At 45.7% G+C, this 16,266-nt stretch overlaps 1 protein-coding gene across 1 annotated transcript in view; it reads right to left on the bottom strand.

The window, feature by feature from the left end:
* The window catches only part of LOC112570050, a 22,191-nt gene extending 5,925 nt beyond the window's left edge, over positions 1 to 16,266 (bottom strand). Inside the window, exons 1-10 of the mRNA XM_025248245.1 lie at positions 16,018 to 16,266; positions 8,681 to 8,851; positions 7,816 to 8,268; positions 6,887 to 7,057; positions 5,203 to 5,327; positions 4,794 to 4,958; positions 4,094 to 4,213; positions 3,204 to 3,410; positions 2,799 to 2,913; positions 2,033 to 2,238 (exon numbers count right to left, since the gene is read on the bottom strand). Of these exons, the coding sequence (XP_025104030.1) occupies positions 2,033 to 2,238; positions 2,799 to 2,913; positions 3,204 to 3,410; positions 4,094 to 4,213; positions 4,794 to 4,958; positions 5,203 to 5,327; positions 6,887 to 7,057; positions 7,816 to 8,268; positions 8,681 to 8,851; positions 16,018 to 16,030 (1,746 nt within the window). The 5' untranslated portion in view covers positions 16,031 to 16,266. The remainder of the gene's footprint in view (positions 1 to 2,032; positions 2,239 to 2,798; positions 2,914 to 3,203; positions 3,411 to 4,093; positions 4,214 to 4,793; positions 4,959 to 5,202; positions 5,328 to 6,886; positions 7,058 to 7,815; positions 8,269 to 8,680; positions 8,852 to 16,017) is intronic.

Below are 16,266 nucleotides of genomic sequence, written 5' to 3'. Positions count from 1 at the left end.
GAGGTCAGTAACTTATAGCTACTATATATATATATGACAGAGGTAATTAATGCTCTGTCTAGTATTGGGAATACTCTAGCAATTTATCAATGTGTAAACCTGCCCTATCTTTGAAAGGAAACCAGATGATTAATTACAAGTTACCGCAATAGGCAAACTAACTCCCGATTTAAGAGCCATCGAGGAGGTGAAGTTGCATAACCGACCGGCTCGATCAGCGAGAATTCCCGATAAGGAGGGACACTTCAACTAATATGAGAAATATTTTTAAAAATCAAAAAAGTAACCAAGAAGTTACAGAAAGTCAAATTTATTCATTCTGACTAAATTCTATTCCTCGACTAAGGAACAGATGACTAAAATATGAGTATGTTAGTTTGGAAACAAGTGTCCGGCAAAGAAGATCGAATAGCGAGATGTGGGTTTTGTTTATTATGGCGTCTGTTACTGTCAGAGTAGGAATTCAAGGAGAATAGCATTTAAGCGAATGGCTATGTATCAGTATATTCTGTCTAGTTTATTTATTAAGTCTAGGAAAAAATCATTGCTCACTTCTGCGCTAAAATAAACCTATTACGATTTCCACCATATTTTTCATTGGAAAAATAATTACTAGGAGACACCTCCAATAAAATATCGGGTGGTAAAACAATTTGAGTAGGCCTACCCTGAAATCTCGTACAACGAACACAAAACGAACGAATTTGTCCGCAACGCAGTCGCCATCCTGGTGGGTATACAAGAACATTTTCCTGCCACCGCCAAGCAACAAAAACTTTGCGTGATCTATGTCGCCAGACGATGTCGCGAGGTCAAAGGATGGTGAGGGGAGACAACTCTATTGAATTAAACAGTTCCACGAGACTTGGGCTTAAAAGCTAGCCCGCCATCGGATCTTTTTGAATATTTATAACTAATAACCTATAATAAAGACAACCAACTGTTATACACCGTTTTAAAGAGCATTTTTTAAACATTTGCGCGATGTGACTTTTAAAAATTATAGGTTTTGTCTTCTTCTACTAAATCAAAATGAAAGATTGTAGCTGTATGGGACAGAGAAAACACATATATTTTATTAGAATAGACATTAGGCTTTAAATATTACTGATTATTTTCTTGTAATTTGCAGTTGTTTGAGTACAAATCCATTTCTAATTGAGTAACCCCCAACTACTGCAAAATGGCGCTTGGTCAACTGAACCTTGCCCACTTTCAAGCATAACGAAGTACGGCAGTACCTGATTGGTTGATTTTTTTTTCAACTGGAAGTAATCCATGCTAGAACAAATCCTGAATGTATCAAGAGTTTTTTCCCTTCTGTTGTTATTTATTTCAGCATAGCGTACCCTAGGAGGACACCTTCACCTCTCACTAAGGTTGAACTGAGACTACTTAGAACTCTCGCTAAGGTTGGGCAGCAGAAAAAAATCGCTGTACAATGCTACTGGAGGAGAATGAATTGGCCGTGGACAGCCTAAAGGGACCTTGCCCCGGTGGAGTTGGTCAAACATGGGGTGGAAGAGAGGGTATAAACACATTGTGTCGGAAAAATCTGGAACAGCAAGCAGTACCCCGCTCCCAAATGGACACAATCATTGGTTAAAACCCTCACACACAAAAAAAGGAACAATCAATGAAATACTCGTCATAACCTCCAACATCCTCATCACAATGTTGACATCTTTGGTGACGTCATCTAACAGTTGTTGTCTGGGGGCGGTGCAACTTGCCGATAGCTACCCAGTTACATAGTTTTAACACACTGACAATAGCAACCCCCTAGTGTCATGGGCTGGTTGTTTATCCTAATTTTACTTTACCTAATTTGTGTCTACAAGTGTGTCTTTTTCTATCTTTTTTTCTGGAAATGTTTAGTACGTGTTTTCATTTGTTAGCTCCTGGCTGCAGAATGCGCTTGTAGGATTCCGTAAGTAAAAATTTGGGACTGAAGGTGATTACAACACTAAAGACAAAATACCGGATGATAAGACGAAGTGAGGAACTAAGGTTCACTTCCCACGTTACGCACCTGTCCAATCTTGTGCACTCCAGTCATCATGTCCTTGTGCAGCACATGGAACACGAAGACGTGGCCCAGGAGCTTAGGGTTCTCGCGGTTGATGTCGAAGACCACCTGGTGATGCCAGACCGGGTCCTGCGTGTTTTGCCGCACCTTGCACTTGGCCTTGCCCTCACGCATGCCGTTGACATACATCTCTACCTTGACGTAGGGGTCTGCGACAGACAACTGGTGTTAAACAGGAAGGGTGGGGGAGAAAGCGAGAGAGGGAGCGAGTCGGGTGGTGATTTCACTCAAAGAATCATGCACCTAAGGCCTGACATGAACTGTTAGCTTAGGAAAAGGACATGAAGAATGCAAGAGTTTTACAGAGATGCAACACACGAATAAGCTTGACTCGAACAAAATGATTGATCAAAGTTGACAATAACATCCCAGGTCAATAAGTTAGCGGTTGGGATCAACTCATGCAGTGCCAGGTACGCCTTGTCCTGCATTGTGGAAAAATACCCTCCATATCCATATTGAATTTGTTTAAGGATTCAAGTCAGTGTTAGACGGGACAAGTATCTTTGCATAAATACTTTAGAGTTTAAAGGTTGCCACATTGCTTGTCCCCGCTGCCCTTTGAGTTAACGGAAACACACCCACACACAGCCACACATATATATATATATCACGCTGGCAGATAAAAATAAATGCTGATGACGGTACAATGGCTGAGTCCTTACGAATATTTTACTAGAAAGTTTTATTGACAGAATGATGTACTTACTGATCGCACCCAACAAGGACACACGGGGCAAATTTCGAGCTTCCAGAATGTTGAAGACAATCTTGCCTGCTACTGGTTGATAGCATCCCGACAGATGTAGGTCCCCTTGGTGAAGCTGATCAGAAATAATCTTTCTTTTACTAACTTTGTCCAAAATGTCTTTTTGTTTTCCTCTCTGTCTTTCTCGCCATGCCGTTTTCACATGACAAAAATGACAAGAGAGCGAAATTAAGGAAATTGTGAGATGTCATTTATTTTAATTTATTTTTTGTCATTTTGTCTGCTTCTCCAAGTCGGTACCCTAACAAAACCTTAACTTTAGTACTAAATATGCCAGGCATACATATTATAAAATTCTCCGTGACTGTCTGATATCATAGAGGCCTCGTACACTAAGTTACTCACTCTGTACACAGTCTGTGGCATGACAATGAGCTCCGTCTGGCCTCCAGGCAGATGATCCACATCCAGCAGGCGCACAGACGCCACACCAACCAGATGGCGGCGGGAAACGTGGTGAGAGGAGTAAACTTGAAACTCCAAGCAAGATTCCTCGCTGATCTCCCCTGCCACAAGATCCTTGATGCAAAACTTCTCCAAGAACAAAGGGTCCTGTAAATAAAACAACAAAAATCTTCTCTAAGAACAAAGGGTCCTGTAAATAAAACAACAAAAATCTTCTCTAAGAACAAAGAGACCTGTGAGTGAAAGCAAAATCTGTTTTAACTGTGGTAAAGAGTTTTCTCCCTTGAGCACGTAGTGCATCAGCCGCTGAATACAGTGGACGAGAAGGAGGCTGGACGGTGAGCATCCATTGTTATCCTGTTGTTTTCTGTAATGTTACTTTTGCACTCGTGTTACCACTCTCGCTCATCTCAGTTTTTTCCAATCCCGTCATGCCGTTTAGCAGTTTAACCTTTCCTTCATGCTAACACTTCAGTAAATCATTCAGGTGCTGGATGGGAAGAGTAGGAGTTTTGCACCCACAGGCCGAATCAGGCATCGAACTAGTGACCTTTTACTCGATAGTCGAGCGCACTAAATCCAGGCTTTAGAGTTTAGAGCAATCCCTATAAACACACATCGGAACATTCGCTAGGTCAAGCCAGCCAGGTCATAGGTCATATCGTTAGTCGGGAAAAGCGAGCGCCACAAGTAGGTCCGTGTAGCGTGTCCTCATTCTAAAGACTGAGCAAAAAGTGAGGTGTGGGCTACCTATTACGCTTAATTAATTAAGAATATAATTAATGAACAGTTGCAAAAAGAAGACTCCTAAGAAATGACTGTCCACTTACCCTGGTGTTGCGCAGTGTCTTGGTGCGGTACTTGAAGGTCCGTCCTGGCACCAGAAACGCCTTCACGTAGGGATTGACTTCGATATCCTTAGGAATGCCAGGTATGATCAGACCTTGAGCCTGCGTTTGTAAACAGAGGACAGAAGACCCCGACAGCTTACTTGACAACAACGAAACCCTTTTTACGATTTTGATGTTTGCTATAGGAGGTCAGACACTTGCTCTATATTGTAACATCATAAAATAAAAGCGGGGTAAAACTCACAGGGAGGATGTACTCATGTGGATTCTCTATTAGCAGCGAATTATCAAGAACATCGCAAGTTCACTCAGAAACACGAGAGTGTCTGAGTAAGAGGGTCTTGTCGCTAAACGTCCTGTTCTTCCTAAAAGTCTGCTTGAGAACTTTACTTCCAGCTCCTTGCATCACTCCTACATCCTTGACCTTCTCTTGTGCACGTTGTGCACGTGCTGTGTCCTGGTCAGCGTTGATAGCTTCACGTGACTTGACGCAGGTGACCATAGTAAAGAATTCAGGCATCGACTGACGAGATGACAAATGCAGTGTTGTTGATGGGATACACGTGTTTTCAGAAGCAAAAGAAGTGAGAGAATGAGGACCGAAGAGATAACCAGGGTGGGTGAACGCAAGGATGAGAGAAGGGAGAGTAACAACAGAGAATGGACTGCTTGTACAAACCTCGATGATGATGACATTGAGGCTGGACTTGTCGTCTGCAAATTGCAGCTGCACCTTCAGGCGGCCCGTTGGTTTGACAGGCGGAGCGTAGCGGGGTATCAGCTCCTCCAGGTTGATTTCGTGCAGCGCCACGGGGGTGTCGGGCAGCCCGATCACACCTTGTTTCTGGTGCAGAAAAAAAGTACCACAGTTACCTGAGCAGCCTGTTGTTACTGAGGCCATCGCACTCCCTATCCCACATCCACCCCTTAGGTAACGCCTCTGAGAGAGCGACAAGGTGTGGGTTCAGTTTCCGGTCTGTCAGGATGTGTGTTAAGTGAACAAACCTTGTGGCAGCTCGGTTGGTGGCTTAGAGGGATCAGAGGACACGACCACGAACTGCAAGATGAAAGTCTGCTTCACGACTTACTTTTTGTTTCTTGGACTTGGAAGTGGCCGGCATGACAGCGGAGCCCGTCTGATCCAGCGCCGCCAGGGAGCTGAACACCAGCGTCGACAGCGTCGACCTCCTCTCTCCGGCTCGTGATGGCCGTCCTGCAGTAAACACGCACAGTGCTGACAATGGTGACATCACATGATACGTCACTAAACACATGGTGAGAGCACTGACAGCGCTGACAATGGTGACATCACTACACACATGGTGAGAGCACTTACAGAAATGACAATGGTGACATCACGTGATGCATCACCACACACACACACATGGTGAGAGCACTTACAGAAATGACAATGGTGACATCATTTCGAGTTAGGAGAAGGCACGTCACCTCATTAACTCCCCTTGAAACACTTGGATTGGCTCTGTTAGCGTTCGTCACAGTTCTTTCTGTCTTGGACCTGGCATGGCTTTAGTGACGTGTCACAGCTCTGTGTTTATCTCAGCCCGAGATGCCGAAGAATCGCGGAGACCACATGCAGGCAAGAGATACTTTCACGCAATGGCTGCTGCGGGAGGAGGATCTCTCAACTGAGTCTTTTCAAAATGGCAAAGGGACTTTTGTCAAAGAACAAATTCAAAAGGAGCTGTGCGGAGTCGAACCCACGACAAAGATTTTTCTTTCTTTGTGATAAGATGGTCGTGAACAATAGATGTTGACATTCACGTTGATGGAGACGTGAGAGCAAAATCAATAGACAGCCACTGCGTCCTCACAACCACGAGCGTAGAGGTCTAGTGGGGTACATCGCCTTAATGACTGGGTATTAAAGGTCTAGTGGGGTACATGGTTCGCCTTAATGACTGGGTATTAAAGGTCTAGTGGGGTACATGGTTCGCCTTAATGACTGGGTATTAAAGGTCTAGTGGGGTACATGTACATGGTTCGCCTTAATGACTGGGTATTAAAGGTCTAGTGGATGGTATATGACTGTGGTATTAAAGGTCTAGTGGGGTATCGCCTTAATGACTGAATTAAAGTCTAGGGGGTACATGGGTTGCCTTAATGACTGGTCTACATCATGAATGACTCTAGTGGGGTACACGCTTTTCCTTCACGACTGAATAAAGCTCGGTAAGCAAGATGCTTCAATCTTGAAAAGATTCTCTTCTTCCGTTGTGAGAATACACTCAAACACGCCTCACTGTGAACAGAATGCGGTCAGACTGTTTATCCACAGATACATCCAGTCAACATTTAGTCCCAGTTCTGCCACTTGTGTATTGATGTACAAGCCTGATGCCTGGGATGCTGTCTCTGTGCTTGATTCACATCCTGTGAGGTCCTCAGGAAGGTGGACACCAGGCTTTAGCAGCAAGAGGGTCACGTGAGAAATACCTTCGATGGCTGAAGTTTGCATGTGATGGAAACTGTCAAACTTGTTACACAACACAACACAACACAAGCTAGCGAGGGGCCACACCCAGTGTTACACAAACAAGTTCAGTGTTACGAGAGCATTACACCAACGTGCAGCCCCCAGAGTGGTTCATCATCTCAACACACTGATGGACTACTCACCCCCCAACACACAAACAACTTTCAGGAGGACAGTCTCTCTGCACAGACGCGACACTTCAGTGTCAGTGAGTGTACGAGCACAGCTTATCTACATGTTGACACTTTATGATTTATAGAAAGTCGTTGACGTACCTTCCGCTGACACCACCCCTCCACCCTGGAGTTCTGCAAGAGAGTGACTGCGCCTGTAAGGGGGTGGAGCCTCCTTCGCTCGCCCACTGACGTCATAGCTCGTTCGTCGGGGTACCCGAGGTCCAAGTACCCGATTGTCATCCACATCCACGGTCTCTGAGTCGGAGAAATCTGTACAGAAACATGGAACTTTGCGCCTACAACCTGTGCAGACATCTTGGCCTCTAATCGTGTAGATGTCATCATGTCATGTCATCATGTCATGTCATGTCATCACGTCCTCCAGTCTCAGGACGATCAACAAACATTAATTCTAAGGAAAGCCTACTCTGAAAAAAACCAGGTAGAGGTGGGAGACAGGGACCTCGTCATGAAATTCTAGCAGAGCTGACAGATTCATGTTCTTGATTTTTTAAAGCATTTTTATAACAATAGTTTGATTATTCAGGTGACAACTCGGACATGACAGCTAAACTCGGACAGAAATCCAACTGAAGGCTATGTATATGTACATTAAAGACATGAACATGACACAGAGTAAGGTCACCAGTCCCGCTTTGACCTCCATCGGGCGACACGAATGTCCCGCTTTTCTGGCTTTCTGAGTCCAGTGCCAAACGTCTGTCACCTTACAGAGTGACATCCACAAACACAATAGGAGCAAAGGACACATCAGTGGAAACTACACCAGCAAATAAACACATCGACGGAAATAATAACAGCAAATGACACATCAGCTCAAACGATACCCGAAAACTATAGTGCAAACGAACGACACATCCAGGTCAAAGGGTAACCAAACGATACAAGACAACGACACATCAGGTCAAAGGGTAACCAAACGATACAGACAATGACACACCAGGTCAAAGGGTAACCAAACGATACAAGACAATGACACACCAGGTCAAAGGGTAGCCAAACGATACCTGCAAAGGAGACATCCGTGTCATCTATTCTGCTGCCGTCCGACCCCTTGCGACTGCTGCGGCTGCTGGCGGACCCCCTGCGGTCGGAGGGGTCCGAGAAGATGGAGGTCCGGCGGCTGCCCAGGCTGGAAGCCGAACCGCGGCGGTCCGTGTCGGAGGCGAAGGAAGTGCGGCGCGACCCGAGGCTGGACGCCGAGCCCCGGCGGTCGGAGTCGGAGGCCAGCGACGTCCTGCGACTGCCGCAGCTGCTGCTGGAGGCGCGGCGGAGGTCGAGCGCCAGGGCGCCCAGCATCACGTGGTCGGACGCCGAGGCGTAGGAGGTGCGGCGCGACCCGTAGTCCACGAAGATCTGCGGCACGACGAAGGGAGCCTCGTCTCGACTGCGCTTGCGCAGTGCCGGACCCACGATCAAGCTCTTCCTCTCCTCCTTCTCCTTCCGCCGTCTGCATTTGCCTGACAAACGGGTAGAGGCCAAGTGCAGCGTATGACACTGAATTCCACCATGTTTTTGCACAGGAATTATTTGTAATTACATGTCAATGGATTCTAAAATACTGTTGGGAAAAAACTGAATTCACACAAGTATAAATATGTAGTTGGTAGCTCCTAAAAATAGACTGACTTGTGTACATGCCAGCCTTGCCAGGAAAACGGTGACTAAGAACCGAGAGAATTCCATAGCTGGTGTCCACAGAGTATGGCAACTTAAAGCACACCCTACCCACAAACAGTGTACTACGGGTATCTATAAAGTCTGGCAACTTAAAGCACACCCTACCCACTAACAGCCTACGGGTATCTATACCGTCTGGCCACAAGCCCACTGCTGACTAAAGTATGAAAGAGAAAGGAATGGAATAGTTACGCGTGAAGTCGGCTTTACCGTAGACTTTTCTCAGCGCCTTCTTGATGTTCTTGTCCCAGAAATGGCGCGAGCGGCATGATGGGAAACGCCAGCACAAAATGGCCACCACGGAGGCGAAGACTACCACACAGATGGCGCCACTGATAATGCCGGCGATTTCCGCCGGGGGCACTGAAAACAGAGAATTCAGAAACTATATAACAGTCATGTACAGCACTGCACACAAAACTTCGTGAAAACATCTGAGAGCAACTATCACAGAACACACTGTCAACAACAACAACAACAACAACAACAACAACAACAACAACAACAACAACAACAACAACAACAACAACAACAACCTCAGTAACCTGCGTAAGTAATCCGGGTAGCAGCCGACGGGTACTACACACAAAACAAAGAGAACACAGCAACAAACTGACAACATCAAGTAATGCCACGTCTGTCCACGCCAACAGCATTGCCACCCCGGCCGTCCTGGCCTTGTATCGCCGAGCAACGACGAAGTCAAAACACGAAAAGCTGTTGTTGGTGTCACTCCGTCCTGACCTCACTACGGGTGTAAATAAAAGTTTATCCAGCTAAGTAATTGCTTCTCACAGTGTCTTCTCTTCCTCAGTTTGATCTTACAGTCGATGTCGTTCTCACTGACTGACACAGTTTCACTCCAACAGTCAACGGGAACAACTGTAAAAATGTCATCAAATGGCGAAAACGAATTTCAGAGAATGATGACATAGTTTATATGTATATATATATTGTGTGTGTGTGTTAACGAACATGCGGGGTTGTTGTTAAGTTTGGAGTGCTGTAGCGATGCTGACCCTCGTGTCAGACTTTCCTTCAGGATACCCGGGGTGTATCAGGAAATCAAACTGGCTGATGACGACTACAGACGGGAGTGGAAACATCACTCTAGCCAGCATCGTGTTTATCTCGATCGTCAGCTACAACTGGTCAGGGTTTGAATAAATGAAATAATGACTCGAAATGACAAGATGGCAGCCGATGGACTGACATTTGACCTGCAATATAAATATCAAGAACCCGCGTGAAGGCAGGCTTTGACTTATAATGGAAGCTCCCCTACCCTCAGCTTCCTGGTCTCCAGTTTCGTCTTAAAGACAAAAATTCACTTTGATTTTCTTTGATCAAATACAGAAAAACTCGCCAGACTCACCAGTAAAGGTCAGGGTTAAGAAGAGAGCAATTCTAATTTGTCCCCAGGAACCTGATACACAGTCGTACACACACAGGGTTTGTTCTAAGTCACACTGATGATGTTTGGAAGGTTTGTTAACCCAGTTTATGTGTACCTGACTTTGCCACGATTCGACTAATGATGTACTTTTAAAATATTGTGTCATGGTGTATTTAAGGCTTCCTGATTATTTCTACAAGACCTGTACAATCTTAAAGGTTAAAGCCTTTTTAAGATCGCACTAACAGTATATACTGATATTTTCTGACATCGTACTAGTGACGTATTTAAGTCTTACTGATTAAAGATTACAGATTGAAAGCCTTTTTAAGATCGCACTAACAGTGTATACTGATATTTTCTGACATGTACCGGTGATGTATTTAAGTCTTATTTGAGACTGGCACTGGTGGATGTTCATCAGACAGGATGCAGGCTGAGTGAAGTGCTTATTAACAACCAAGCTTCTGGTGTTGTGGTGTACACAGTAGCTGGAGGACAGACTGTCTCCGACCAAGCTTTTCTCGTCGCATTACATTTTTCTGGCCATGAAGAGCATCCCCAGCTCTCCAAGACCTGCCTCGAGGACCGAGTGACATTTGTAACTTCGCAGTTTTCACTTTTTTTCCCCGCTAATTCCCCTCCATCCCCATATCTGTTACTGGTACACAGATAAGGCCACGGATCCCCCAGCCCTCCTGCACGAAGAGAAAAATAAAACCAGTCGTTTGCACAGAAGAATGTTGTCTGAGAATGTCTGAGGAACAACTGCTCGCCGTCGTGGAGGAACATTTAAAGGCGCATAACTCAGGCCGAGGAGCGGTTGTAACAATTGCAGGCTGCGCGTGTCGTCATTAAATGGCGGTTGGCTGCCAACGATGCCGTGTCGTCTGCTAACCTGAGGAACGGGCGGCAATCGATAAGACAGAGGATACGAGCAGACGACAGGCAACGGCACGTTAGGCTCCACACGTCGGGTGGCCACCATCTCCTCTGTCTTTCCCTTCAACAAATAAATTCTCGTCCGCCGCCAGGCTTCAGCTGCTCTGTGCTTCAACATCTTCTCCATAGTTAACAGCACAATTCTATGTTCAAACTTTTAAACCCATGCGACCGTTAGTGATGGCCAGTCTGCAAGGGGAAGTAATTAAACAAAAAGGCGATTGTCACGAATTTCTTATAAAATGTGCCTGCAGTGTGGTTAAAATAAATAATAACAATTATTGACGCCTTGAAATTGTTTGTAGATATTTAACATGTCTTAATTTTAAAATATTTGTGAATGTAAATAATTTGTATTTTTTTACAAATTATATAGAGCTAAACAGTTGCTCTGACCAAGCCCTGTGAATTAATATTCTAGATGATCACTTCTGGTATTTAAACATTCCGTCTTGGACTTGTTCTCTTTGAAATTCTATTTACAGCGAGTAGAGCGAAGAAAAGTAAACAACGAGTTTGTGTTTATGTAGTTTTAAAATAAACAACAATAAAGGATTGACATATTTAAACTATCGTGTTGCTTGTTGTAAACATTCCGACAGTGTTCTCCTGTAGGAGACATTCACCTGTCTGTCTGTGCGTCACGAGACGGAAAGAACACGTCACACACGCGCACCACGTGACGTGAGGACAGACGCCAGTGTTTGCCCGGCGCTGCGCCATGACAGGAGGATGAGCTGATGTGCCTCGGGACAAACAGGTGAGGCAGCGGCAACAACACCCTCCGAGTGCAAAGGTCACACGAAGGCAGACTACGTCACCAACTGCTGCAGGCAGGCAAGCTGCGTCACTGACTGCCCTTATGACGTCAGTTGTGTGTGTTTGTGAGTTTGATTCATTTGTTTACATTTTTCGGAGGTAGGGATTCCTACCCCGATATCCGTCTGTCTGTACACACCAGTCAGTGTGTGTGCGCGTGTGTGCGTTGTATGCTGTGTGAATGTATGATGTCATTATGTGATGTGTGAATATATCTGTGTGTGTACGAATACGGGATATATATACACACACACACACCACACACACACCACACACCACAGTACACACAAACGTTCACGTGCGCGAGAATGCACGCGATGGCGAGCGTTTGTCGAGGAGTGTCTATGAAGTGGAGTTGGTTAACGAAGGGACGTAACTGGAGACTGCGCGTCACGAGAGTTCCATGGCCCGGACATGGCGGCTAAATGGTAGGATGGACTGACGGAAATAGAGAGTATCAACACGCTGCAGGAAATTGGAAAGAGTTGCAAACCTACTCACGCCATCAACACCCAGTCACAAGAGGTCCACAAGGAGAGAATTCAGACGAGATTCCTGTAGTTTCTCAGCCACGTCACTGACACGTGCTTGCATGTCTTCAGCGAATGTTGGAGAACATAGCCGATCGTTCACTCGCCTCATGTTAGCGAACGTTGGACAGTCCGACCGACCCTTCACCTGTGACACCTGTGACACCTGTTCTTGTCCACACCTGGTCTTTGCTGTAAAGGTCCGCTCTGTCGTGGCCACACACAACATCTACTTGCCTACCTGCCTGTCGGCATTAAACAATCCGGTAAACTAGTCACGTGATCTCACCTGTTTCTGTGCAGCCAACAGCTATTGGCAGATATCGTCTTATCCAGGCAGCGATCACCGAGTCTCAGTTACATGTCCGGTCTCATCTCATCAGACTGTAGCATCCTCGGTCCTGGAAGCAGCCATCCATCTCGCAAACCCTGAGTTGTTCACAGATGGAGAATGCTGTTCTCAGCAAATCACTCGTTCCTTCCATTCTGCTCAAACTCCTCTCCATGTCAGCAAGTTCTGTCCTCACGAGCCAATCCAGAAGCTGAGCAGTCATCAAGGCAATGTTCATCCTTCTGATCGGTGATCGTCCTCTCATTAAAACATTCAGTAATCCAGGATGACAATCATAAGATCCCTCACATAGCAGACAATGTCAAAATCCTGATAGGACTGGTCTGGACTGAGGGCGGATTTTCAGGTTTCCTCCATCTGTGGTCATTACAGTTGTTGTTTTTTTTTTTGTTTTTTTTTTTTTTTTGCTGAGGAAGTAGGTGGTACAGTCCAGTTCGCAAGTTCGGCTGAAAAGAGAGACTTCAGCTCTTACAGACAAACACTTTTTTGTGCTCTGTCCTTTCCATTGTGCCTGGTCAAGGACTGTAATGACCAGTAAGAAGAAAATCCAGCCCCGGGCCTCATGCAACAAGAAGAATGAAGGACTGGCTTTGTCCCAGACCTCCCAGCCACAACAAATGCCATGTGAAAGCTTACCTGCTCCGTGTCTCCTCAGAACTAGTTCCATCCTGAAATAGTGCAGACGCAGAACATCCGAGAAACTGTAATTCTGTCTGAAATCCACTGTAATTCTGTCTTGCCAGAGGTCGCTAGCTCTTGTACAGCATCGTTAACAGTGGGGTCACTCTTAGGGTCAACGACTATTCAGGTGGAGAATCGTGACTGATATATCTTCAGAAGTCCACTTGATGTCTTGAGGTTGTGTTTTGACTTCTTACTTTCAAAGTCCACGAGCTGCTCGTATTCAGCAGAAAGAAGTTGTGGTTGTGAAATATTTGAGAGGACGCGAGAAGACTGTTGATTACCCTAAGGTCAATGACAGGTTCCAATGTTCTCTGACAAGATGTTTGTAGTCCCAACTCCACACTAAGACACACTTCTAGCCACATTTACAGTTGTAGGCGAGGTTTGGCATCAAGAAATGTCAGATTTAATTGAAGAAACGCTTCGATTGCAGCTTTTAGGAAGAGACACACCAGACGACAGACGGAAGACAGGAAGGTACACAGAATCTGACGGCGCACCTCACAGTCGGTATGTGGAGGGTGAAAGTTCAAACTCGTTTAATGAGATCAGAGAATGCAATGATCGTGTCCCGTGCAAAGTTTGTAGCAAAGTTTGAGAAGCTTGTATCTTGCAAGTTTCCTAACAGAATTTCTGGAGATCGTGTTTGGAAGATTCCGGCAACAGCAAGAGCCTCCAGTGATTGCCGAGGACCTGACAGGTCGCCTCCACAAACAACATGGCCGCCTGACAGACTGTTGACTAGAAGCTTCAGACCTACACCTCATAGCTTTCTGTGAAAGATTTGTTGTTGTTTGTTTGTTTGTTTACAGTACAGCCTAGAAGCAGGTGGAATCGCAGTTCAGCTGTTGTTAGACGAGCCGATGTGTTAAATTGTCGTTTAACGGCTGTCAATACAGAAACAGTGAGTGTGCGTTCTTCCGCTCTGCCTCTGGGGACAGGTGTGAGCACGGAGGACATAGACTGCTGTCAGTCTGTAGTCACACAGCCCTCCTATAGGGCTAAACAGTCTCCGTACCTCCTATTATTGTACCCTCCCTGTACTGTACACCTGACCGTTACTGTACACATTTGATTCACTTGATGTCAGCCTCGTTTCTATTTGTAACGGGTTCAAATCCCGTCCAGCTCCTATTGACGACGGTCCAAATCCACATCACCTCCTGTCTCCTTCTCTTTCTCTTTTTTTAAAAGTCGCATGGCGTTCCCTCCTTAACAACTAGCGGGTACTGTCAGCTCTCCCGGGTATCTGTAGTGTGGGGCACTGGCAATGGATCCTCGTACAGTCCGTTGTCTGTTGAGATGTTGTCTGATAGACTATGAGTTCTACTTACACTGCTTAATGCACTGATGGCAGTGTAGTGCGCCCCCCTCTCTATGTATTTTACACTGGCTGTATGATGTGTTGTTACATACACTGGAGGCAGAGATGGTGAGCATGATGGAGTGCTATGGCAGGGCCCGCCACACTGCAAGAAGGACTTCAAGACAACAACCAACCAACAACGCCGCAGCCATGTTTTTCTCGCACCTGTAAACACTTCCAGGTAAACCTCGTTTACTCGCGCATGCGCACACCCACAGGATGGCGAGGGCTCGGGGAGCTCGGTTCCTCATCAAGACTTTAATTCTACAGAAAAAAAAATTGTTTTCTTGGAGTTCGTGTCTGTAGCCTGTTCCACCAACACCCGATGGCTGTTACAGAAACCCGCGGAGAGCTTTGATGTCTTCTGTTTGTTTAGCAAAGAGATCGATGTCCGGAGGCTGCCACAGGCTGATCGTGAAATTAAAGAGAAACAGCTTTTACCTGATTGTCAGTAAAAAGCGCAGTTGGTAGACACGTGACTTGCCCAAAATGTCAGAAAGTTAGATTAACATTCCGTGCTCCTCCCTCATCATAGAAACATCGATGCCGAGCTTTCCTCTTGTTATCTTAGTTTTCTTCATCATAGAAACACAAGATGATGCGAGGTGGTCACGTGATGTCACAAGCAGAAGATCGACACTCAGTTTTCACATGTTGTCTGATAGATATTTATATTCCCTTGTCATGTTAGAAATGTAAGACAAACACACCATGGTCCTATGTCGGTTATTAACTTGGATGATTTAATGTCGCCAGACATGTCACAAACATAAGATTAATAACAAATGTTCCTGTTGTCCTATAAACATGGAGGCTGAATGTTGCCCGTCATGTCGGCGATAATACAAACACACAGTAATGTTATCACATAATGAAGATTTCATGTTCCCACTTCATCTGACAACATCAGATCGCCATCAAAAACATGAAGAGAGAGGAAGACGAGGATAGTTGACAGTAATACACCAGCAACACACACACAACACCAACAGTAGGATGCGCAGCGGATTTTTTTTTCTTTTTTTTTATTTTATTTTTATTTATTTATTTTTTGAGCAAGAGAAAAAATCCTTGAAAACTGGAATACTTTAATTTCTGATACATTATTTCCCCACATAACAGGGTTTCCTCTCTTCTTTTCGTGTATGTGTGTGTGTGTGCGTTTGCATGCGCACTTGTGTGTTGGCGCATGTGTTTGCGCACGTGCGCGTGCTTGTGTTTATGCGAATGTTTGTCTGTGCGACCTGCGCGCATCCCACTTTCTAAAAACAATTTGTCATGAGTGGAAGTGGGTTCAAATGTTTCCACACTTTACACCATCTGCACGACTTGCACTGGCTGAATAAAAAGACGCGAGGAAGACAGACAGACAAGAAGAAAAAAAAAAAAGGAAGAGAGATGAGGAAGACAGGAGGACAGGAGGACAGAACGGTGGCCTACCTGTCATGGCCATGCTCCACTAAATTATGGCGACAGCTTCAAGACAGCCGCCAGCTTGCAGCGCTGCATGAGTGTTGCAGCAGGAGCAGCAGCAGCGGAGCTTGTGGCAGCAGCAGCCGCATGCCGTTGCCGTTGCCGTGTGGCGATGCCTCGCGCCGGTCTCGCGACACCCGTGTGACGTCACCAGCAGTCGCCAGGCAGCACGCGCCGCCACTCCGAGGCTGACCCAGGGGCCGCTTGCGTCGCCAA

This window comes from Pomacea canaliculata, linkage group LG8, assembly GCF_003073045.1.
Source record: "Pomacea canaliculata isolate SZHN2017 linkage group LG8, ASM307304v1, whole genome shotgun sequence".
NCBI classification, from domain to species: Eukaryota; Metazoa; Mollusca; class Gastropoda; order Architaenioglossa; family Ampullariidae; genus Pomacea; species Pomacea canaliculata.
This window is presented reverse-complemented; position numbering and strand designations above follow the sequence as displayed.